The 24,682-nt window shown below is 40.2% G+C and overlaps 1 protein-coding gene across 1 annotated transcript in view; it reads right to left on the bottom strand.

Annotated features, from left to right (window-relative positions):
• The window catches only part of EIF4E (eukaryotic translation initiation factor 4E), a 48,250-nt gene extending 31,021 nt beyond the window's left edge, over positions 1-17,229 (bottom strand). Inside the window, exon 1 of the mRNA XM_027837435.1 lies at positions 17,159-17,229. Within this exon, the coding sequence (XP_027693236.1) occupies positions 17,159-17,176 (18 nt within the window). The 5' untranslated portion in view covers positions 17,177-17,229. The remainder of the gene's footprint in view (positions 1-17,158) is intronic.
• Between the last annotated feature and the right edge of the window lie 7,453 nt (positions 17,230-24,682).

Genomic DNA, 24,682 nt, shown 5'->3' with positions numbered 1-24,682 from the left:
GGAGGTTAACTTGGGCTTGATGTAGAAAAATAAAACAAGAAAATTTCCCAACAGAAATATCCAGATAGAATGGGGTGTGTCTCAGGAGGTGGGGGTTTCCAATAAATGAATATGTTCCAACAGAGAGGCTAGATGAACAAGTGTTGCAGAAGGGAGTCCTGTTCAGCTATGCTTTGGACTTGATCCCATCTGAAGTCCCCTCTATCTCAGATTCTGTGCTTCTATAAAGCTCTTTTGCCTATTCCATCCCACAACAATCTCCTGGTCTCTTGCTGTTGGCACACACACACTTGAGTATGTGATTGATTACTCCTTATTTTCTGTGTGGTTTTTTTTTTCTCTCCTTTGACCACTCGAACTTCCTCAAAAGTAAGAATCAGATGCTATACTTAGTCTTTGGTCCTCAGAGCACCCAGAAGAATGTTGGGAGCTCTTAGTAGGTCCTCAATAAATGCTAACCCATTTCAACAACAACAACGACAACAAAGTTGCTGATAAGACCCCATAGAGAACTTATGCAAAGAGGATTCCTTATATAGATGAAACCCCTGGTTTAGTCCAAAAAAAAGTATTAAAAAAACAATTAAATGTGTGTGTGCGTGTATGCATCCCTAGTCTCAGCTTCTCCAATTTCTGGGAGAGTATTTCATACCACAGGGCAGCTAGGTGGTGCAGTGGATAGCACACAGGGCCTGGAATCAGGAAGACTGCTCTTCCTGAGTTCAAATCTGGCCTCAAAACACTAGCTATGTGACCCTGGGCAATTCACTCAACCCTGATTGCTTCAGTTTCCTCATCTGTCAAATGAGCTAGAAAAGGAAATGGCAAATCATTCTACTATCTTTGCCAAGAAAACTCCAAATGGGGTCACAATGACTCAGACACAACTGAAATGACTGAACAAAATATTGTACCATTGATTCAGATTCACGCTTCAATAGGCAGCCATGTGCATAGTGATACCATTTAAAAATAAAAGTAATTCAGGGAGTTAGGTGGCACAGTGGATAGAGCATCGGCCCTGGAGTCAGGAGGACCAGAGTTCAATTCCTGCCTCAGACACATGATATTCACTAGTTGTGTGACCCTGGCAAGTTACTTAACCCTGATGAAAGAAAAAGAAAGAAAGAAAGAAAGAAAGAGAGAGAGAGAGAGGGAAAGAAAGAAAGAAAGAAAGAAAGAAAGAAAGAAAGAAATGGTTCTCATGTAACTATATGGTAAAAATGGGAAGATAAAGGATTTACACCCAAACAATTTGTGTCAGATTAAATCCAGGTTTTAATGACTCTACAACCAGCACTGGCCACACCACGCCACACTGACTCTCATGCTTGCCCCCAATGTGGTAGGCATTTAATACATTTTGCTAAACGGACCTGAATTCCAGCTTTACATTTCATGAATCACACTGTGAAGCAGTATGGTCTGGTGGGCAGGGAGTCAACCTTAGAGCCAGGAATCAATTAACAAACACTTATTAAGTGCTCACTATGTGCCAGGCATTGTGTGAGGCACCTGAGCATACTAAGTACAATGCATGTAACTTCCTGCTGTCAAGGAAGTCACAATCTAAGGGAAGAGATAAGCACACACATAAATACCTACAGAATTAATATAAAGATAAAATACAAAGTATTTGGGGAGGGATGGAAGTAGCAATTAAGGGAACCTGAAAAGAGTTCATGTAGAAGGTGACATGTGAGCTGTCCTGAAGAACAAGAGGTATTCTTTGAGGCAGAGGTGAGGAAAGAGTGCATTCCAGGCATGAAGAACAGCAGATATAGTGTTTGTGTGAAGAAGAGAAAGAAGGCCAGTCTGGATGAAGGAGGGGAGAGAGAAAATGGTTGTTGGTAGGATCCAAAGGGCTTTTAAAAATTAAGCAGAAGAGTTTATATTTGATATTAGAAGGAAAAAGGAACCACTGAAACTGACTGAGATGAAGAATGACTTTGGTTCAAGTCTGACCTCTGACACTGTATGACCCTGGGCAAATTACAAGTTCTAGATAGCTCTCCAAGACTGTAAGTTGCAGAAGAAACACTGAGAGGTTTCTCATCAAGGAGGAGTTCCCTGTATCAATAAAATCACAGGTCTAAATCTTACCCCTATCTCTATTCCATGAAACATTCTCAAAGTGTAAAAGCTTATTATTCCTCCCAGAGTTTGGCACGCTGGGTGGCAAACAGATAAGACAGAATCTCAGAGTTAGAAAGAAGCTTGGAAAGTTTCTGGTTTTGCCAGTACCTTAACAAAAATATCCTTATGTCATCCCTAACAATTGTCATCTAGCCTTTACTTGAAGACTTTTAGTGAGGGGAAACACGATCATTCTGCGTCTGAGCACTCTTGTTTGGTTATTTTTTTTCTTTATGTCTAGCCAAAACCTGACTCTCCTACTGTGTATACTTGAAAAATGTTTACTGAACTGGGGAAGGATTAATTTTTATGTCATTATCTTAAGCACCTCATAAAACTGGATGAAGCTCTGAAGACAGAGAATTGAAGACACATAGGAAAATAATATACTATTGAGCAATTATCACTAATAAATAGCACAAATGAAAGTTGGCAAACTATAATAATAAGAGAGTTCAACAAGGTTCAAATATCAATTCAACTTAGCCAAGTTATGACTAGTCACTTTCAAGCTATTTTTAAAAGTAAGAATTTTTTTTTAACGTGGAAGCTTCTGAGATGCAAACTGAAGAGATGTAAACAGCTACCAAAATCTGAAAGACCAAAAGGCAACCTAGAATTAACATTAAGGCAGCAGTAAATAAGAACCATTAACAGCCACGAGCATCAAATTACTAATACTGACATTTCCATTTCAATGTTTCCTAAAAATTTTGGAGGAATATATGAAGCAAAGTGGGAGGCTTGAGTATAAGAACATTTTAACAGAAGTTCTAAATTTTATTTTTTTAAAATAAATTTGGTTTCCTTTCTAATTAAATTTTGAAATATTAAATAACTAAAACCAATGGCTGGTACAACTAAATTCTCTTATCACAGATGTGGCTTAAATCAAACATGCTTTAACAGCAAGTTTAGTAACTGCAAATAAATTTCACAAAACAGTCTAGTAATTTTCATGTAGGTCTATATACTAAAAATTCAAAATTGTAATTTTGACAAAGATTAATTTTAATCAAGAAATTTAACACAAAGTTCCATAAATCAGAAATATTTAAATCCAGCCTATAGTTCTTAAAGAGATGTATCATGGTTTCAGTAAATATTCTAATTTATAGCACAGTTTTGATGAAATTTTATACTGAGGACATCATATCATTGAAATCAGAAGATATCAAGCCTAAATTAATCAAAGCCTGGTCTGCTACAGTATAGCATATATTTTCTATTCAGAATCCATTTATAAACATACTTGTATGTATACTATCATTTAAAGCAAGGCAGAGCTTCAATTCTCATAGCTTCACAAATAAAATACTGTTGTTGTATGGTCACAGACTCACAACCCCTTAATCATGGCCATCAGTCATCAAGACTGATCTGGGAAGCACAACTCAACCCATCAAGATACTAGAAAAAAAAAACCAAAACAAAACTAATCACCTGCTGAGAGTGGGTCAGGAATATCATCTTTGCAGCACATGAATAGAACATTTAGAGGAATCTAAATGGAAAATATGTATCATGAAGGCTTCTTTCTATAAACTTAAAAGCTAGAATTACTCTTATCTGACAAATTATCCAATAAGATACGTCAAAGCCTCTCATCCATTCTCATAAGCAGTAGTTATAGCTGTATAAAAAGCTTACAAATTTATATATGACTTTCAACTCTTATCTCATCTTATCTTCACCATAGTTCTGAAACAGGCTAGACTCGTAACATCTTCATTTTACATTTGAGAAAATAAGAGATCCATATAAGCTGACCTGTCCAAAGCTACAAAAGTCATCAATGTAGGAGCCAATACTTCTTTGCAAACCACTTCTCCAATGGAGAGACCAAAAACAAATTACCACCCAATATAAATGCTATTTTATTTAGGATGTTGGGGAAAGAGTGCCTTCTTTGACTGGGAAAAAATTAATTTGAATTAACCTCAAGTGGCAGATGTTTCACAGATTCTGTCACTGTCCACTGGCAAAGATCAATAAATGGGATTTACAGATGTGACCGTACTTTGGGAAGCCCCTGCAATTCAGAACTTGGCGTGATGGAATACAAAGAGCATCTTCAATCTAGCAGAAATCAGACACACTATTATCAATCTGCCACTAATTAGCCATGTGATTTTTAGTCTAGCCAAACCTCATTTTCCTCATTTGTAAAATGTAGAGGAGTTTTAAGCAGAATAATTTATAAGGTCCTTCTCCTGTTCTAAAATTTCCAGATTCTTAGTCAGTCTTTATTTCCCAGGTGCCCCCTTTCCCTCCATACCTTTACCTCTCTAACTCTAGTCCATTTAGGTTTTTTGGTTTAATATTAGCTTATTACTGGACTAAAAAATTTTAATAGTATATCAGGCTAACAGTTTCTGTTAATAGTAACAATATTCCATGGAGTCGCTGAATTTTCGAGATGGAAAAGAAGTGGAAATTATCTTTCTCTCATTTTATAAGCGTGAGTGTGTGTGTGTGTGTGTGTGCTTGTTCATAACTAAAGAGGAAAATATCAAAAGCATAGAAAAACTCAGACATTTTTAATATTAAAAATAGACAACTGAGCCAAAATCAATAACTACAGAGCCACACACATTCACTATTCCATGTAAACAAAATCTATGGGTCTACCATACAGAAATTGAGGGAATCCTCAATGAGAAGGGCACTACTAGGGAACAAGCAGGCTTTTGCAAGCAATATTCAACAATGGACATCTTTACTATCTCAAAACAGAAAGCTGTAAAGTAAGTATGTGTAAGATCTCACTGTATTTATTGTTTACTATGTACAAAACATCATTGACTTAGTAGAACAAAATAATGCCTCATAAGCTCTTATAGCAAGGTATCTCCAATCAATATAATTCAAAAGAATCCTTGGAAAACATAAATATCCCTGAGTGTCCATCAATTAGAGAAAGACTGATCAAATTGCTGTATAGCATAAGAATGCAATGCACTACTATTATTATGCTGTTAAGAAATGATTATAGGGATAGATTCAGAGAAGCCTGGGAAGACTTTTATGAACTGATGCAAAGCAATATAAGCAACATTTTGCAGTAGACCAGTTTTCCATAGTCATAAAATTGAAAGGTGCAAAGAATACAAGAACTGACTTGTGCTCACTGTTTAAAGTCGATTAAAAAACCCCCAATATATGAAAAGCTCTTTCCCAGTAAATTATTTCCTAAGCATTTGTTCAAATATTAATATAAAATTCCTTAAAAGATAAAATGGAAACAACTTTAACAACTCTATTATCATAGTATCAAGCATTCGCATTCATGCATATTCACTATAAGTGTTTCCCTTATCATGGAGGATGTCCAGCACAGTCTCCATATGGAAAAGGAATTCCCTATAGATTGAAATTTTCCAGATGCTCCCATTTTTATGACATTGTGCCAACTGCATCAAGCTTTAGAATTTAGAGAGCCTCCTAAATGACATTCATAATCATTCAAAAGTTTGGCTTAAAGTTACTCACACAGGAAAAACTTAATGAATAAACAAAATTTATTGTCTAGATTTATAATAAGCAACTAGACAAACAACTCAGAGTTGTATTTACTATGCAAAACACAGAGTCTGGAGATACAAATGGGAGGAGCCAATATACATACTAAGATTCAACTGAACTTCCCGTCCGACTGAAAGGGCCAGGTCCTTAAGGTTATAGTGGCTAAGTAGAAGATAATGTCTTGTGTATCATTTCTACTAATAAAACTATATTAGTTCCTTTGGCTGGACCAATTAATGGGGCTAAGAACCTCTAATTAAACAAGAACTTTTTTTCCCTCTCTCTTCAGTAGCTGGTGTTGCTGAAAAGATGAAGGGGTATTTGCACTGAGAAATGCTATATTCCAGTGCAACATTTGACGGGTAGGAGGCACAGCCAGTGACTTGGGAGGGAGGGGAGACAGAAGGTGCTACTCCTAGGACTCTCAGGTTTACCAAGAGTGGCAGCTGATAAGCAATTTTGATGGCAGGGGTGAGGATGGAGGGACCCTTCTCCAAAGACTGCTTCACTAAATGATGACTACAGCAACCAATCTTGTAGCAGAACTGTTGGTCTTGGTAGCCTGCTATTTTCTGGGCAAGCAGAAGATTGCAGGCTGGATTTCCGGAAACTACAAAACTCTCTTACTAACCTCAAGATTCCCATAAAAACAAAGGCCTATCTTTTTAATACTAACATTTGGCTGGTTTTGCTATACGAAAGAGACGCAGAATATCTCTAAAGAACTAAATATGAATATCACACAGAAGACAACTGAGAGAGAATGTAAGGATTTTCTGCCTAGATGAATGATGAAATGGGAAGCAGAACCCACCCAGCTCCCATATAACTTACTACTGCAGCAAAACTCTGAAATCCACTTCACATCAGACTGAATAACTCTTCAACCACAAAGTATAAAAAAAATTAGCCATAAGACAATAGATAATAACAAAGGAGGACTCTCCAGCAAAGCGAAAAGTCAGTTCTGGGTAGCCCTACAGGCCACAGACTGGATACTTATAACCTGGCAAGGTTCAGCGGCTTGAGGCAATAATAAGGAATTCCCAAAGAAACCAAAGAGTGGAGACCTTCGCCAAACCCTTGTGGAGCCCTAGACACAGAGCTGACAGCCCCAGACCAAGGAGCTCTGAGGTTTGTAGATGACAAAGAGGTCTCTGAAGATCTAGCACTTTAAACCTTAAAGATGACAGAAGGTTTAGAACATGAGAACAAAGTGCCAACCAATCCATACAAAAACTCATCAAGGAGTTAAGCATGGCCCAGGTTAAGAGTCCCAAATCAGGAACTAAATAAAGCTGGAGAGTAAGTATCAAAAATTAGTTCAATATGAAAGCCTCACAAAGACTTAAATCTGTAAAAACTGCAAGCCAAGAATCAAAGGAAAAAAATGGATTTTCCATAAGGACTGCATGAATATCTAAAAGAAATGAAGCAAGAGACTATTAAATAAAAGCTCTCAAAGATTTGGAAGAATAACTCAGAAGTATAAAACCTAACCCAACCAATCCTGAAAACTAGAACAACAAAACTAGAAATCAATGACTCCATGAAACAGCAAGAATTAGACAAACTCAATTTCATAAATAGTATCTGAAGCTTCCATGTCAAATAAAAACACTACAGGCATCTAGAAAGCAGTAGTTCAAACACCATGTACAGAATTACCAAGGACCCAACACCTACTACTCAGAATACAGTATCTCTTTTTCTGTTTTTGTTTTTTTTTTTTTGGCGAGGCAGTTGGGGTTAAGTGACTTGCCTAGGGTCACACAGCTAGTGAATGTTATGTGTTTGAGGTCGGATTTGAACTCAGGTCCTCCTGATTCCAAGGCCGACGCTCTATCCACTGTGCCACCTAGCTGCCCCAGAATACGGTATCTCAAAAAGATATAGACCAAAAATAATTTGCCCTGCAAAGTCGGGTAACTGAACCATTAATAGAATTAGACACTTTCAAAAAATTTTGATGAAAAGACTAGAACCAAATGGGAACTTAGAAAAGTAAATTTATTGGAGCAACTGTAATGATGATGCATGTGGTGCTAACATTTTAATAGGGGGAAAAGAAATACGTATACCACCAGAACCTTAATACCTTCAGAGGGTACTGAGAGAGCTAAATAAGAAAAACAGATTCTGCTGGTTAATTGGTTCAACTCTATGGGTTTGAACAGGGACAAGAGAAGAGAAGGTAACAGGGATATACTGGTATAGAAAGGGAGGATATGGGACTTGCCAGTCCTCATAATAGGTTGCATGAAAGGAATATGCAAACATAGGGGGAAGCAGACATCAACTGAATATTCTTATCAGAAATGCACAAAGAGAATCAAACATAGTTTGATGTAGAAATATATTAAATTCAATGGGGAAAAGACGCAGGGATAAGGAAAGGGAAAAGAGTTTTCAAGAGGGAGGATAATACTAAGAATATTCAAAATAAATAGCAAAAGAAACTTCCTGATGCTGAAGGGGAGGGTAAGAGAAAAAAAGAAAAGCAAAGAACTATAAACTAAAAGGTTGCCTCAGGCTGCCTCTTTTAAAAACTAAGTAATATCTAAGCAAACTGTGGTAGATGAATGTAACACAATACTATTATGCTGTAAGAAATGTCACGGGGCAGCTAGGTGGCGCAGTGGATAGAGCACCGGCACTGAAGTCAGGAGGACTTGAGTTCAAATCCAACCTCAGATCAAACATTGGACACTTACTAGCTGTGTGACCCTGAGTAAGTCACTTAACCTCAATTGTCTTAAAAAAAATGTACATAACTAAACATACTTCTAGTATTCTTTTAGTTGTGATCGCTATCTCCTCATTATTGCCTACAACCGTACATTACATGAAACCAACAAATTAATGTGAAAGCTGTAGAATTTGCTCCATATTCTATTTAGATGGCCACTTAAGAAGGGTTTCTTAATAAAAATAGTATCAATCTTTTAAATAGAGCCAATTTGTTAACTGCCATTACAATAGTTAAGTATTGAATTTAAAACTAGAACTCCCTGCAAATATAAACAGCTAACTCTGGTTTTAAAGATTTCCTATTCACTTCCAACAAGTAATTGTTATGCTCTTTTACAAGTTCCCCAAACGGTAGGAAATTTTGCCAATTGCCATTTATCTATTTACCAAACACTGTAATTTTATTAAAAATTAATAGACTAGCATAGCCTAGGGAATTTATTCTTTTTTTTTTCACATGAAACTGCAAATCTATAATGTACAACTTGCTTTTCCTTTTAAATAATATATAATAAAGTCATCATGTAACTTTCTTTTTTTTCTTCCCCCTCCCCCATGGCTACCATTAGATACAAATGTATGTACACAAGCATATAAATCCATACTATACATATTTCTATCATCAGTTCTTTCTCAGGACACAGATCACAATCTTCGTAAGTCTTTTGTAGTTAACGTGGGTATGAAATTATTCTTATAAATAAATTCTTTCTGGCTGTACCACTGTCACCGGCAAAAATGCTACTTTCATTGACAAATATCAATCACAGTCAAATCAAGCAGACTGGGGAAGTAAAAATTTATTTTCTTTTAAGACACGACAAGAAATTTTTGACCAATTATTAATGCATGCTTTCTCAAGTTTATTTGCTCCCCAAATTCAGTGTTACTTTCTTGGGTTTCTCCTAAATTATTTAGAAAATCATTTATTACTGAATATAGGACAATAGGATAGCTTCAGCCCAACAAAGAGTTGAGTTTTTTAAAAAAATCACAAATGTTAATATGAAGTAACAACTTAATCAGAACTTGTAAATAATACTACCCAATGGTATATATTCATTCAAATTAAGAAATATGAAGGAGTTATATATTGTGAGTAGAGGAAATACATATAAGTAATCTATTACTTCAAAAGTTCATTTATAGAATACCAATAAATGTAGAAAAAGCCTTTCTCAGAATATAGCAGTCTTTAGGTTACTAACGTTAAAAAAAAGTAGGAGAATAAAATAGATCTTAATATGATAAGCATTTGGGGGAGAGGGTAGGAAGACTGAACTCAAGTGATTTCATTAGTATTAGGCACTCCAGATAAAGAAATCTCTCTGCAAATGAGATTAACACCTATTTGCTCTACAATTTGAAGGTGCCTAAGGCACAGAGATATTAAGTGATTGGTCCAGGGTCACACAGCCATTATGACTGACTTGAATGCAGGTCTCTTCCTTATTCCAGATCTGCTCTATCCACTATGTCCCTCTGTAATCTTATGAACATTACCTACTCCAGACCCCTAAACTATCATTTTTTTGTAAAGAAGAAACACTAGAAGACTTTCCAATAACATCAGAGATAAAGCAAAGATGTCTATTATCATTCTTATTTCAAAGAGTACTAGAACTAGCTGCAGTAAATAAGAAAAAGAAGAAAAAATAAAGGGAATAAATACAAGCAAAGGAACAAAATTATCAATTTTTTTCTACTTAGATGATATGAAGTTAAAGAATCTCAGTCACTCAATAAAACATAACTGTAGCAAAGTAGGATACAAAATATGCCCACAAAAATCATCAGCACATGAACTAAAAACACACTCATAACAAAATCCAAGGGGGAAGAGAAAAAGAAATTCCATTAAAAATAACTAAAACATGCATAAAATACATCCTTAGTTAACCTACAAAAAAAAAATACTCATCACTATTAACTACAAAACACTTTATAGTAATCAAGGAAAACGTAATTGGAAAAATATTTATTGCTTATTTTGCCAATATATATTTTAAAACAACACTATTTTAGTTAATATGCTACCAAACAACCAAAAGGTAATTTTAGAGAACTAAACAAAATAAAAAATCAAGTGTCAAAGGGATCCTAAAAGATGAGATGACTTTGACTGTATATAAAATTTGTTTTTCCAAGAAAAATCAATGTAGCTAGAATAAGAAAAGAAGCTGCTGATTGGGTAAATCATAGCAAACATTCAAATCAAAAGCATTGATAAAGCAATGCTTGAGGATAAAAAGATGTCAAATATATATATATCTATCCTCTCTCAATGAGACTACATTCTATTAGGGAAGGAGAAAGGAGGGAAGAACAGGAACATGGGAAAAGACAACACAAATATTAATAAGTAAATACAAAACATATCACCCAAACGGAATAAGTGCTTATTATGTGCCAGGTGCTGTGATAGGTGGTGTGACAAAGACAAAAGCGAAAGAATTCCTGCCCTTTACATGTGATCAATAAAGTACCATGTACGAGGAAAAGGGAAGGGGAGGGCAGGCACCAATAGCTAACAACTAGGTAATCAGAAAAGTCTGTGTCTTGAGCTGGGACTTGAAGTGACCGAAATAAGAAGGGAATGCTTTCCAGGAATAATGGACAGTCAGTGCAAAGGATTAGACATCGGAGATGAAATGTTGTATATAAGGAATTCTGTAAAGTAAATAACAAAAAAACCAAAAAAACAAACTATACCAGGAATGGGGGTTGGGAATTCATTAGCAACTGGGAGATCAGGAGCAGCCTGTACGTGGCAGAGGCAAGAGATGGAAACTTGTGGATAAAAAATATCTAGGAGGTCAGCTGGCTGGCAAATACGAGTACATGGCAGCAGCAATGTAACATCAGTGTGAAAAGATAGGATGGAGCCAGATTGTGAGGGGCTTGAAATGCCACACAGACAAGGGGTTCATATTTTATCCTAGATACAATCAGAGAGGCACTGCTTTTTGTTCACGAGAGTAACTTGGTCAGACCTGTGCTTTAGGAATATTAATCTAACAGCTATATGGAGATTAATTAGGTGGCTACTGCAGTAGAACAGTCCAGAACCACCAGAAGTGGTGATGGCTGAGTAACTAGAAAGGAGATTAACATAAGAGATGTTTGTGGAAGGGGAAATGACAAGAGAAGAGTGATTGGATATTCAGAATGAGGGAGAGTGAAGAGCAGAGACCGACTAAGGTTGCGAGCCTGAGTGACTGGCAAGATTGATGGCACCCTTGACAAAGGGAAAGAGATGTTGAGGATGGGGGGGAGGTATAAGAGGGGATAAACTCAATTTCATACAAATTAAGTCTAAGAAGCCTATGGGGGCAACCAAGAGATGTTCAGCAGAGGGTTTGTGACAGAGGAATGGAGCTCAGGAGAGCCATGAGATGAGGGCTGGATGTGGAAATATGTGAGACTCGGCAAAGAGTTGTTGGAACAGAATTCAGGATTCACTCCAATATATAAGGAACTGATACAAACATGGAGTTTTTAAGAGAAATACAAACTACCAACAATCATATGAATGACCCAAATCACTAATAAAAGAGACTAGAATTGGACCTATAATTTTTTTTATAGTAAAGACCCAGATGAGCAAACACCTTCCTTGAAACTTGAGGGTCTTAGAGAACTGCCTACAGCACACAATTAAGACAAAGTGATCTGACCAGGGTCACGTCCACTATATAGTTTAGTAAGGACTTGAATCCAGATACTCCTGACTTGGGAGACCAGCTCTAGATATACTAAAAAAATATTAAACTAAAGTTTGGAGGTTCCATCAGTCATATAAATAAACAAAAGTGGTGAATATTGAAGGGGTGGTTAGAAAACATGTTGTCTTAAAGCAACATTGGTAAAGCCGCGAATTTGTCCAAATTGTGTCCAATTCTCCAAGAACCCATTTAGGGTTTTCTTAGCAAAGATACTGACATTTCCTTCTCCAGCTTATTTTACAGATGAGGAACTGAGGCAGACAGAGCTTAAGTGACTTGCTCAGGGTCACACAGCTAAGAAGTGTCTGAGGTCATATTTGAACTCACAAAGATTAGCCTTCTTGACTCCAGGCCCAGCACTCTATCCACTTCACCATCTAGCTGCCCCTGTGAATTGGTACAACTGTTCTGGAAATCAATAGGAAATCAAAATAGAAAATTCACTGAACTATACATACCAACTGATTCAGCATACTATACTACTCAGGATTTATCCCATGCAGATTAAAGACAGAAGGAAAAGTACAACATATACAAAAGTATGTATAGCAACATTTTTATTTAGTAGCAAAGAAATGGAAACAAAATGAGTGCCAATTATTCAGAGAATTGTTAGACAAACTGTGGTATTGGAAGGCAGCACCGGTGGATAAAGAGCAATGGACAGGGAATCAGGAAGATTCAAATCCTGCCTCAGGCACTTACTATATGTGAGACTCTTGGGCAAGTCACTTAACCCTCTTTGTGACTCAGTTTCCTCATCTCTAAGTCCAAATAATCATAATCACAGCACCTACCTCCATATCTGTCTGTGAGGATCAAATGAAAAAAAATTTGTAAAGGACTTTGCAAATATTAAAGTGCTATATAAATGCTATTATTATTTCATGGAATATTACTGTTCTTTCAGATATGAATTTTGAAGTCCCAGGAAGAGCAGGGAAGAGGTAAAAAGAACATGGTAAAAAGAACAAGAGTCAGAGGACCTGGGTTCAAATCCCTTCTCTTTTTAAGGACTTTGTGCAAGTCACTTAACCTTGATGGGCTTCAAGAGTTTCACCTTTAAAATAAAGGGGTTGAACTGGATGGACTCTAGGGTCCCTGCCATATTTAATCTATTATCCTATAACAGCAAGGCTACTACAGAACTGATTATCAAATCAAAAATCAAAGTCACCCATTTTCATATAAATTTAATACACTGGGTTCTTGGCTAAAATTTTCTATGCTGTACAAATCCAACCACTTTAAAGATATGATTTCACTTTATTCAACAGATGTCTCTTTAACCATTTTATGTTAAAAATCTAAATTTTCAAATGCTGTTTTCTTTAAAACTTGCCCAAAAGTATGCCAGCCAACCAGCATCTATTACCCACAGTTACAGAATTAAATTATGTACACATGCAATTTAAGTATTTTCCCCCAGTAAATAAATCTGTAGGAGGAGCATTGAAGTTGCTTTTCTAAATACTACAAAAAAATGAAAAAGAGATCAAAGAAAAGTTTCTCTAAATACCAGGTTTACAGAATATTAACATACAGTTAGGGTTGAAAGACAACCTAAAGGAAGAGGTTAATAAACAAGCAATTCAACTCAAAGTCTGAAATTACATATACTAGACTCTTAAGTTCCTTAACCATAAATGTCCCACCCCCAAGAAATCCAGAATTGTATTCAACAAGAATGTATTAAGCAACTACAAAGTGCCCATACCTCCAAAGGTACTTAGCATCTCAGTCAAAGAGAACCATAAAAACCAAATTAAAAAGGCTTATATTATTAAACATTACACACAACAAAATATTAATACTTTATACACATTACATAACATTTATTATATTAAAAGTACAGAAAAGAAAAAGCTGATAACCTCACAAAAAGGAAAACTGTCAAATACACCCATCACCCGTACTAGCAATATTTGGTTGTGGACTAGCCATGAAATAACTAAAAGGACAAAAGAGGAAAGTTATATTCTAACTCAAACAATTTACTTCAACAGAAAACTCTCAAGAAATGAGAAAATTAAATGTTCTCTTTCCACAAAGGAAAATTGAAAAAAGAAAGTGTCACACATTCTGTGTCCAAGGGGCAGGTGTCCTTCTCCTCAGAAGAAGTTGAACCATAAAGAATACATTTTACATATGCATAAAATGCTAGCTTAAGATTTAATCATGATGAATTTAAGATTTTTATACAAAAGTTGTTTTCCCTTAAAATACTACAATGAAGTCTGACTCAACGTACAATTCTGTTTACAGAGCTAAAGAATAGAGGTCATGGCTTAGGAAGCATCATTACTAAACTAAATCAAGCCAAACTGGAACCAGAGGTGAACATAATTATTTGTAAAACTTTCTTTAAATTATTACTTGATAGTCTATGAAAGAGAACTTTATAATTTGAATTTTAAGTTTAAAACACATAAATAAGAACAAAACATACATTTTAATTATATACTTTGCTGGGTTATTAGATAAAACTTTAAATTGTTCTCAAATGTTTAGATATTACTAAGTCTGTTTCAGAATTGAAAACACTATCAAACATATTGATATTTTGTAAACCCTAAACCAAAAGGTTACATATTTTTGATGTCTGTATTTCCATAAGATCAAATGTTACAAAAGCAGTATCAAAACTCAAATGATTCATTATTTGTTGCAATTCAGACAGGTAGAAAGAAATCATGGTAGTAAATGCTCATTGTGAGATTCCCAAGCCACCTCAATCAGCCCTGAATCAACACGCTAAGATTCCCAAGCCACCTGAATCAGCCCTGAATCAACATGCTAGTGTTTCAAATTATAGGCTGCAGATCTGGTAGAATGCAATCCAGAACTGTTTAATTTGTTCTCTGAACTGGCTATATGGTAAAGCAATAGTGTACAGTTTTGGAAAGCCCAAGAGATTAAGAATCTTTCATGGAATTACACTACTATTTTAAAAGCTATTTACTCCAACTACTAGCTTGGTTCCATGGGTAACCTTGTACAGTGGATGCTACACCAGTTTGAAATAGATACAAGAACCTGAAAATATTTTAAAAGTTAACACCATGTTAATAAGTAAAATTAAACATTCTGCTTCTTTTTGTTGCAGAACCTTAAGAGCTCTAAAGCTAACAAATTTATTCCCCAACATTTGTCTTAAAAATTATACTGGCATCAGCCCTTTATCAAAAAGCATCAATGTAGCGTAAGAAGCAATTACGACTACTCAAAAAACCTATTCTGTGCAGGTCTGGGGGAATTACTTCGTAAGAAGGCCCAGACGAAAGTAGTAAGGTACATTAGGAAAAGCACTGAATTTGGAGCCGAGTACCTCTATGGAGATCTTGGCTCAGATACTTACCAGGCCACATCTTTTAATATCTCTGGACCTCAGTTTCTCCTATATAAAATGAACTCAATTTAAATCACATGTATGTGTGTATAAAAAAATCAAGCAAGTTTAATGTTAGTACACAGGTAGGGTAACAGGTTTTTCAATCACAAAAAGAAAACAAGTATGTTCAATGATAAAGTACTTTTCGCAACTGTAACTACTTTTCTAAATACATAACAAGTACGACAGAAATTTATGGTCCCTATGAACACAACTTGGGGTGGGGGACTAGGAAAGTATTCTTCAACAAAATGGAGAAAACTGATAATTGTAAAGGAAAAAGTTCTGAAGGAATTATTAAGATCTCAAGTTATTTACTATAAAACTGATCATTCAGTCCAATTATCACTGATGTGCTTGAGAGTCTGGGTGTTACATAGATTTAAAACTGCCACGTAGGGGCTTAGAGGTTTCAGCCAGTAGGGCTGATGGCAAGCCCCACACAACGAGTGACACATGTTTCAATCTCCCTTTGGGGAGAGGAGGGGAGTGTATTTCCTACCGTAGATCACTTTGTTTCTCACAGTCTAAGATGAGGCCTGTTTGAAATTGAGTGGGAGGGGATCGAGGAAGGTGGGGAGAAGAAGCCGGCAAGAAATAAAAGACCCAGTTCTGTAAGAAGTTCCGCCCTCCCAAGTACAGCCCAAGAGGGCAAATTTCCCAATCCATCTGGACTCGGAGGAATCGGAGGTTCCGGCCTCCTTCCCACTCCTCCAAGGCATGCGCAATGCGCTGAACGGGGGCAAGGATGAATGAATGGAGGGCAGTGGAAACCCCGAAGCGTTAAGCCGGCCCGGCCCCAGCCGCGCGTGAACTAGGCCCCGCAGGGGCCGCGACCGCCCCCCTCCCCTCCCCTCGCTCCTCCTGACAGCCGGGGCCGGCGCCCAGGGGCGAAGACAATGTGCTCCCGCCCCGGCTCTCGCACGCTCCTTCCCCCCCAAAAGCCGCTCTGGCCCAGCGCGAGGCGGAGCCGCCCCCCGCCCTCGGCCCCACGCGCCGCCAGCCCCGGCCGGGGACCCGCGCGCGCTCCCCGAGCCCTGGCGCCCGCCCCTTCGCCCCGCGGCCGGCGTAGTCCAGGCCCTCGGCGCGTGCCGCCTCCTCCCACCAACCCCCGACACCTCGCGGGGCCCCCGCGCACGCCCCCACGAGAGCCGGTGGCCCCGCCACCAACCCTGCCCGTCCACCTCGACCCAGTCATCAGGGAGCCTCACGAGCTCGCCCCAGGCCCGCCAGCCCCGATCCCGCCGCCTCCCCCCCACGCCCTTCCCCCCCCAGCTTGGGCCCCCAGCCCCGCGTCCCGCAACTTCCCCACCCGGCCCCCTCCCCCTCCCCCATCCGGGCACCTCGCGCTCCCACCGCCGCCGGCTCCCCGCCGCCCCTCCCCCACCTCTCTTCTCTCGTCTCGCCCGCCCCCACTAGAATGTGTGCGTTACACGCCGCCGCCGCCTCCCCGGCGCCCCCAGCCGCCGCCGCCACCAGGGAGTCAGCGCCCGACAGAGGGGGAGGGGGCGGCGAGGAGTTGCGTGCGCGCTGGGAGCGCAGTCCCGCGGAGTCTCCCAGGCCCCAGGGGAACCGGGCGCGGGGACCCGGTGGGGGGTGGGGGTGGGGGGGGGCCGAAGGCAACACTCACCGGTTCCACAGTCGCCATCTTAGATCGATCTGATCAGACAACCGCTCCTGAAGGGGGGGTGAGAGTAAAAAAATGAAATTCAAACCGGATTGGCCGGTCGCCCCCCACGTGACGAACGTGTCCGTTTGGCCCGGGCAGCGCCTGCGCAAGGTGGCGGGTGCGTGGGTAACCGAGGGCTTCTGGGAAGTGGAGTCTTTTTTTTTTTTCCTCTCCCTCACCTCCCCTTAAGTGAGAAGGAAGGCTGGGAAGAGAAGGGCTGATCACGTGGCTGCGGAGGCGGTGCGGCGCTGCGCGGCGGGCGGGTGAGTGAGTGGGGCTAGGAAGGTGAGGCGAGGGTGGGGCTCGGTCTGGCTGCGAAAGTGAGGCTGCTGCGGGAGGGGGTCTCCTCCGTCTTGCGTTCTTCCTCTGGTTAGAGCTGCCGGTGCGCCGCCGGCCCCCGGCTCCCCCGGCTTCCCATCATCCCCGTGGGCTCAGCTCACAGGAAGAAACCTCATTGGCTGCGCGCCTCCGCAAGGCTCCGGGCCGCCTTCACTGGGAGTCGTTGGTTCCTCCCGCCGCCCTGGTCCTCACGGCCGCCTTCATTCTCTTTTCTATTTATTAGTGAACGGAAAGGAGCAGCGGGGACGGGCGGCGGACGCGGCGAGCGCGGCTAGCGCCGGCGCCTCCCGGCCATGCCTGTCCTAAGCGGGCTCTAGCAGCGGGGGCGGGAGTCGGCCTTCGGAGGCCCGTGGCTCGGTGCTCGCTGTCCGGCCGCGTCAGGCGCCTGAGGCCAGTCCCCCCCCCCCGGAGCAGCACCCGGCGGCCCTGGTCACCCAGCGCCGGACTGACGGCCCGGGGTGGCGGGGCCTGGCTAACAATGAGCCGGGGCCCCGGGCCAGTGACTGCCACGCAGGGGCCTCGGCTTTTCCCGCCTGCGGCCTCAAAGACGACTGAGCTCACAAGGGCGCGCGGCCCCGGGCTGGGGGGAGGGGGGGTGGGCGGCCTGGCCCGCTGCTTCGGCCAACGACCCCCTTGGATTGGCTAGGTAATGACGAATCTCCCTAACAATAAAATAAAACCCGCGCCCCCTCCCCGCTCCCCCCAGGTAAGTGGCCCCCACTAAAAGGTTAATTTCACCGACATAGATTGGGGCGGGGGGCTTTAAAGAACGTTGGCGACCCGAAAGTGCCCTACAGCACCGGCCCGTCTCCCGTCCTTCATCCCCTCCCGCTGGCCGAGGGTTTTCGGTACCTATAATGGTCCAGGTTGGTGCTATTGCACATGGTCTGTTTATTAATAAAACAGGTACAGAAAAAGAAATCGGATAACGTGCCACCAAGAGGGCCTTCTGAGGAACAACCCCCCTCATCACTATTTCCCATGCTTTTAAGTATATTGCCCCAGAAAATGATAACTATGGCATGTACCTGTCTGCTGTTACTGAAGCTGATGTCTAAGGCCGTGTCATAGCTATTGTTGAGTGCATAATGGAAGAAGCTGAATTGGCTTACACATAATTGGGGCTGTCCCTGAGCCCCAAAGTCGTGATCTTTTAATACAGAGATGGACTTTGAGCGTCAAAGGGAATGGGTGTATCAGACTTCCATTTTGTACAGATGTATTAGACAAGAGTTCTGAGAAAATAAAAGGAGGTGAAAAGATTTCTGTTTATAGAAGATACCATTCTTGCTTAAAATATTCAATTACTTTTGATCTTACTGGTATTTTCCTTTTGATAGTGGCCACCATCACACTACCTTATTGCAAAATACATAAGGCTATTTTCATAATACTAGACTTTATTGCAGGAACCAGAGGGAGAGTCTGAAGCAGAAATGGAAATCCCCTACTACCCATAAAATTTAAATCAGTTCATATAATAAAGCTTTTTACAAAGACTTCCCCTGTTGTTAATCATAGCCTTCCTTGAATCCAGATCCTGTTTCCACTGAGTAAAGAAAAGTAGAATTCTTGATAAAAAAGATCAATTTCTAATCACTCCAGCATCTTCCTGGTATTTATGTGTATACCAATCTCCTTACAGCTGGATTTGTTTAGATACAGTGTTTTCTTGGGTGTGTTTTTAGTTTCATCTTTCATATATTTAAAATAATTTGAGTGGATTGTAAAAGTTTGTCAAAACAGCAGTTTATGCCTATTTCTTTTGTTCCCCTAATAGCATCTTCCTTATCATTTCTGTCAGAGTGGATATTCAGTATATATGTTGACTTACCAATTCTCTTTTGGTACCTCCAGACAAAAACAAGGTAATAAAGGTTAGGGATTCCTACCTGTGTGTGCCTTGATTAAGTGCTCACAATTTGATGAGCTGTATCTGCTACTGTGTTGCTCCTTAAAAGTAAAGATACTGCTTATTCTAGATGTAATTTCCAAAGATTTTCTAAGAGAATATCCAGCATTTCTGTCTTGATCTTTCTTACTCCTTGACTGGTACTAGGTAACTAAGTGCTTCTATATAAAGTAGTTGTTGGGACAGCTAGGTGGCACAGTGGATACAGCTCCAGCCTTGGAGTCAGGAGGACCTGAGTTCATATCCGGCCTCAGATCAAACACTTGACACTCACTAGCTGTGTGACCCTGGGCAAGTCACTTAACCTCAATTGCCAAAAAAAAAAAATTGAAATAAAATAGTGGTTAACAATTTCAAAAGCATAATAATAGTAAACTGATTTGAATGTTGCACCTGAAAGTAATTTAAGATCATTCACCTAGATCAATTTCTAAATTTATTTCAAACATCTTTAAATTCTTCTAGAAGAGGCAGGAGTCATCCCAAAGAGTCATCATGGCATCATCAAAAACAGGTCATGCCAGACTAACCTCATTTCCTTTTTTTGTCAGGGTTATTAGGCTTTTAAAATAGGGCAATGCTGTAGCTATAGTTTACTTAGGTTTTAGCCAAGGATTTGGCATGCTATTCTTGTGGAAAAGATGGAGAGGTGTAAGTTATATGACAAAATACAGAAGAATTTATAGCTGATTGAGGGTTAAACCCAAAGAGTCAGCATTAATAGCTTTATGTCATCGTAGGAAGAAGTCTTCAATGGTATGCCTCAAGGATTTTAACATTTTGGATAAAGACCAGGTTGACACGTTTGTCAAATTCATAGCTGACACAAAGGTGGGAGAAATAGGTAACATACACTGGATGGCATTCAGGATTCCAAAAGACCTTGATGGGCTAGAACACTGGGTTGAATCTTAATAATATGAAACTTAATAGGAATAAATGTAGTCTTACACATGTTGAAAAAACCTCACAAATACAAGATATGTGGCCAGACAGCAATTCATATGAAAAAGAATTAGGGAATTTATTTAATTGCAAATGCAATTAGCAGCAGTTAACAATGACATATGGCAGCCAAGAAGCTAAATCATTCTTGAGATGCATGAAGAAAGGCATGTGAATAAGTAGGCAATTGTTCCACTGTACTCTGCCCTGTTCAGATCACATCTGTTGGAATTGTGTTCAGTTCTGGGCATGACGTTTTACAAAGGACATATAAGACCGATCATACATAAAAGAGCTGGGAGAGATCTTGGAGATGATTTAGTCAAGCCCCTTATTTTACATATGAGAAAACTGAGGACCAAGAAGACTTGCCCAACTTCAAAGGGAGAAGTAAGCCCCAGAGCCAATAGTTGACCTCAGGACCTCTGACTCCAGATTGAGTCTTTTCCCCCTTCATCATTCTGCCTTCATTAATAAACTGTTGAGAGTCTAGGAAAAGGGCAGCTAAGATAGTGAAGGTTGTTTGAAAAAAGGAAGGGATCTCTGGGGTATGACAATTATTGAGTATTTTTGAAAGGCTGTCATGTGAAAAGGTTAGATTTGTTCTGAGATGGAACTAGGAGCAACTCATGGAAATTGTAAAAAGAAAAAAAAAAAGGCAGATAATTGGCTTTTTGTATAGAAAAACTTCTGACAATGAGATCTAACCAAAAGTGGGAGGGGCTGCTTTGGGAGATATCCCAATCCCCTACACACACCACCACTTGACCTGAGGTCTTCAAATAAAAGTTGAATGACCCTTGTCTGGTATGTTGTAGAGGGGATTTTTTTTTTCCCAGATATGGGTTGGATCAATGGTGGCAGATGTTGAGGTCCCTTCCAGTTCTGAAATTTTGTGGTTTTGAATTCAACAACCAAGTGCTGACTAAATACATAGCTTAACAAATGCCTACATTATCCCAAGCAGTGACGAGAAATGAAATGTTACTTCTTATGACGATCTTATATTCATCTGGGGATAGCCCATTTGAGAGTTATGCGTATTCATTGGCTTTTGAGGTCAATTCACACACCAAAGAAACCCAACATTAAGTAAATAAAAGATTTATTTATTTATATGATGAAGTGGGACAGAACATTTAGCAACTAGGGGTCTCAGAAAAGGCTTTGCACATCAGTGGCACCAGACTCAAGGAGGAATGACATTCCAGACACAGAAGAACTTGTACCAAGGAATGAGAACAGACCTGGAATGTCAAGTTTGGGGTACAACTGGGCAAAGTTTATAAAGGGAGAGTAACATGAAATAAGGCCGGAGGGAGGCAGAGTGAGGTTATGTAAGTGCCTGGCAGAAGAATTTGCATGTTATTCTAGAAACAAAAAATGGGGGGAGGGACAATACTGAAAATCCTAGAGCAGGAAAGAAACAGACTTGGGTTTTAGGAAGATTACTTTTGCCAGCAATGGGCCAAATGTATTGGAAAGGAGGGAGACTAGGCACTTGGAGACCAAGAAGGAGGCTATTGTAATAATACTCCAGGCAAGAGCTGATGAAGCCCTGAATAAGAGCCACGGCCTTGCAAGTGAAGAGAAGGGACAGATTCAAGGGATGTTACAGAGGGGTCAGAAGAGTCATGGGTGACTGAAGCAATAAACCTGGGTGACTTCAAACATGGTACCCTCAACAGAAATAGGGAAGTTTGGAGGAAGAAAGAGTTTAAAAGAAAATGTGAAAATTTGAATTCCAAGCTATTTTGACAGTTATTTACCCAAACACAATAAGGTTGCTTTCTGAGATAGGTATAAGGGAATATACTCTAGTTAAAAATAACCTTTTAACCTAGGAAATACAATTTGGATATAAACGTTTTTCTTTAGTCATGATTACACTATAGTATAATATTCAGTGAGTCACAGAATTTAAGATTGGAAGGAATTTTGGTGGCCAATCTAAACACCAAAGGAATCCCCACTAAAACATCCAGAAGGGGTCATGCAGCCTTTACTGGAAGACCCACGATGACAGGGACCCCATGACCTCCAGAGGCAGCCCTTCCTACTTTTTGGATAGCTAATTGTCAGGAAATCTTTCCTAGTATCAAGTCTATATTGGCTTCTTTTCCAATTTCCATTCATTGCTTCTGATATGGCACTCTAAAACCAAACAACAGATTTGATACCTCAACCACATGACAAGCCTTTCAGATGCTTGAACTTCCCTGACCATGTGCCCCCAAGTTTTCCAAGGGCAGACATCTTCATTTCCTTCAGCTAATCTGTATTCAACAAGAACACAGGCCTTTCAAAATCCTGGTTGCCCTCATTTTGACAGTCTCTAGCTTGGCAATCAGAACTGAATAAACTATGACAGATGATGTCTGGGTAAAGTGGAGCTATGGCCTCTCTTCCTGGAAGCTATGCCTTTCTTAATTGGCTACCATATCACATTGCTAATTAATATTAAGCTTACAGTCCACATTTGAAGAGAATGCTATCTATGTCTTTATTCTAGTCATTGGTAAAAATATATATATACTAAACAGCACAGGGCCAAGCTGTCCCTGAAGGTACTCTGCTGGATACCTGCCCTATTGACACTGAACCAGCTACTCTTTACATGCATCCAATCAATTTTGAGTTTATCTAGTTTTATTATGGTCTTATCTGAATTTCTCTGTCTTATCCGGAAGAATGATGTTAGAGGCTGTATCAAAAGTTTTGCTATTAAAAAAAGTTTTGCTAAGGATCTAGATAAGCTGTATACTAAGAAAACTTAAGAGCATTTCCCTCATCTAGGAAGGAAGTGGGGCTAGTCTGTTATAATCTATTCTCCATGAAGCCATCCTGGCTCTTTATAATTAATCACCACTTTCTAAATATTTGACAGCTACCTCTTTAATGATCCTTTCTAGAATTTTTCCCAGGAAGTTTGATGTCCAGTTCGTCAGCCAATAGTTTGCATACCTCTTTCTGAAAACTGGGACACTTGCCCTTCTCCAGCTTTGTGGTACTTGTCCCATTTTCCATGTTCTTTCATATGTGGTTGGCAATGACTGCTTCTGCCATATCTTTCTGGTCCTTTGGGTGTGGTTTATCAGGGCCAGGTACTTTGAATTCATGGGCAGCTAGGTGCTGTTCTTAACTCTCTATCTTGTGTATCGACTCCCTATTAGTCATTTTTGTTCAGTCATTTCCAGTGCAAAAGTCATTCTCCCTAGCAGAGAAAGCAAACAAACTAGGAATGGAGTATTTCTCCTTCCTTTTGAATGTTATCACTTCATCCACCACAAGCAAAAGTTCTTGATCTTTTTACAGTCTCTTTTCTTCCTCCCAATATAGTTTTGAAAAAGAAAAAAAAAAACCCTTTCAGTTGTCCTTAGCTTTCCTCACCAATCTTATAGTTATTCTCTATAGTATTTGGCTTGGGTATATACATGGCGGTCTTCTCCCTTCAACCCTTTTTTATTAAATTTGCTTTAAGATAAATTACATTCTTACATTCTTTTTTTAAGGTACCTGTAGCCTTTGTTAGGTGAATGGAACCGTGTTGCGCAGTCTTATTGGCACTCCCTGATTCTTTCCACTTCAATCTATCCAGTCTGTACCAAAGTGGTTTTCTTAAAGTGATCACATCACCATCAGCACACTAAATCCTTATTAACATACAATTTGGCATTTAAAGCTGTGCACAACCAGGCACCTTCCTACCTTTCCACGCTCATTTGGCTTTTCTCCCTGACATCCGAAATCCAGCTACGCCGGATGTATTTTCCGCGCAGGATTCTCCCTCTCCCTTCCCCTGCATTTGTCCTGGCCGTCTCTCCCTCCCCACTCTCCCATCCCTCTGGATCCCCGCACTCCCGGGCTTAGCCAGGAAGCCTTTCGTCGCACACCGCCCCTACGGGGCTTGCTGGGTCTGAGCTCCTGGAGCATGGCCTGGCTGCCCCATAATAAACGCCTAATAAATGCTTGCTAACTGAGTGGCATCAAGAGGAAAAACTTGTCTGATTGTTTAATCTTGGACTAAAAAGTTCCATATGACTTCTTGGTCATCCTTAGGTGGTCGGTTTCCGGAAGGCGTCAGTGAAACTGCGCAGGCGCAGCGCGCGCGTGCTAGTCTTAAAGCCGTAAAGGACTTCGCTACGTACGCCCCGGCTGTGAAGGCGGCCGTAAAGCGCGTCTGTGCACGCCGGCTGAGGGGGAGGCAGCGGCGGCGGCGGCGGCGGCGGCGGCGGCCCGGCGGGCGGGAGAGCACGGCGCGGTGACCGGGCCTGGCGAACGGAGCGAGG

Source organism: Vombatus ursinus, unplaced genomic scaffold, assembly GCF_900497805.2.
Source record: "Vombatus ursinus unplaced genomic scaffold, bare-nosed wombat genome assembly UNPS02014821.1, whole genome shotgun sequence".
NCBI lineage: Eukaryota > Metazoa > Chordata > Mammalia > Diprotodontia > Vombatidae > Vombatus > Vombatus ursinus.
This window is presented reverse-complemented; position numbering and strand designations above follow the sequence as displayed.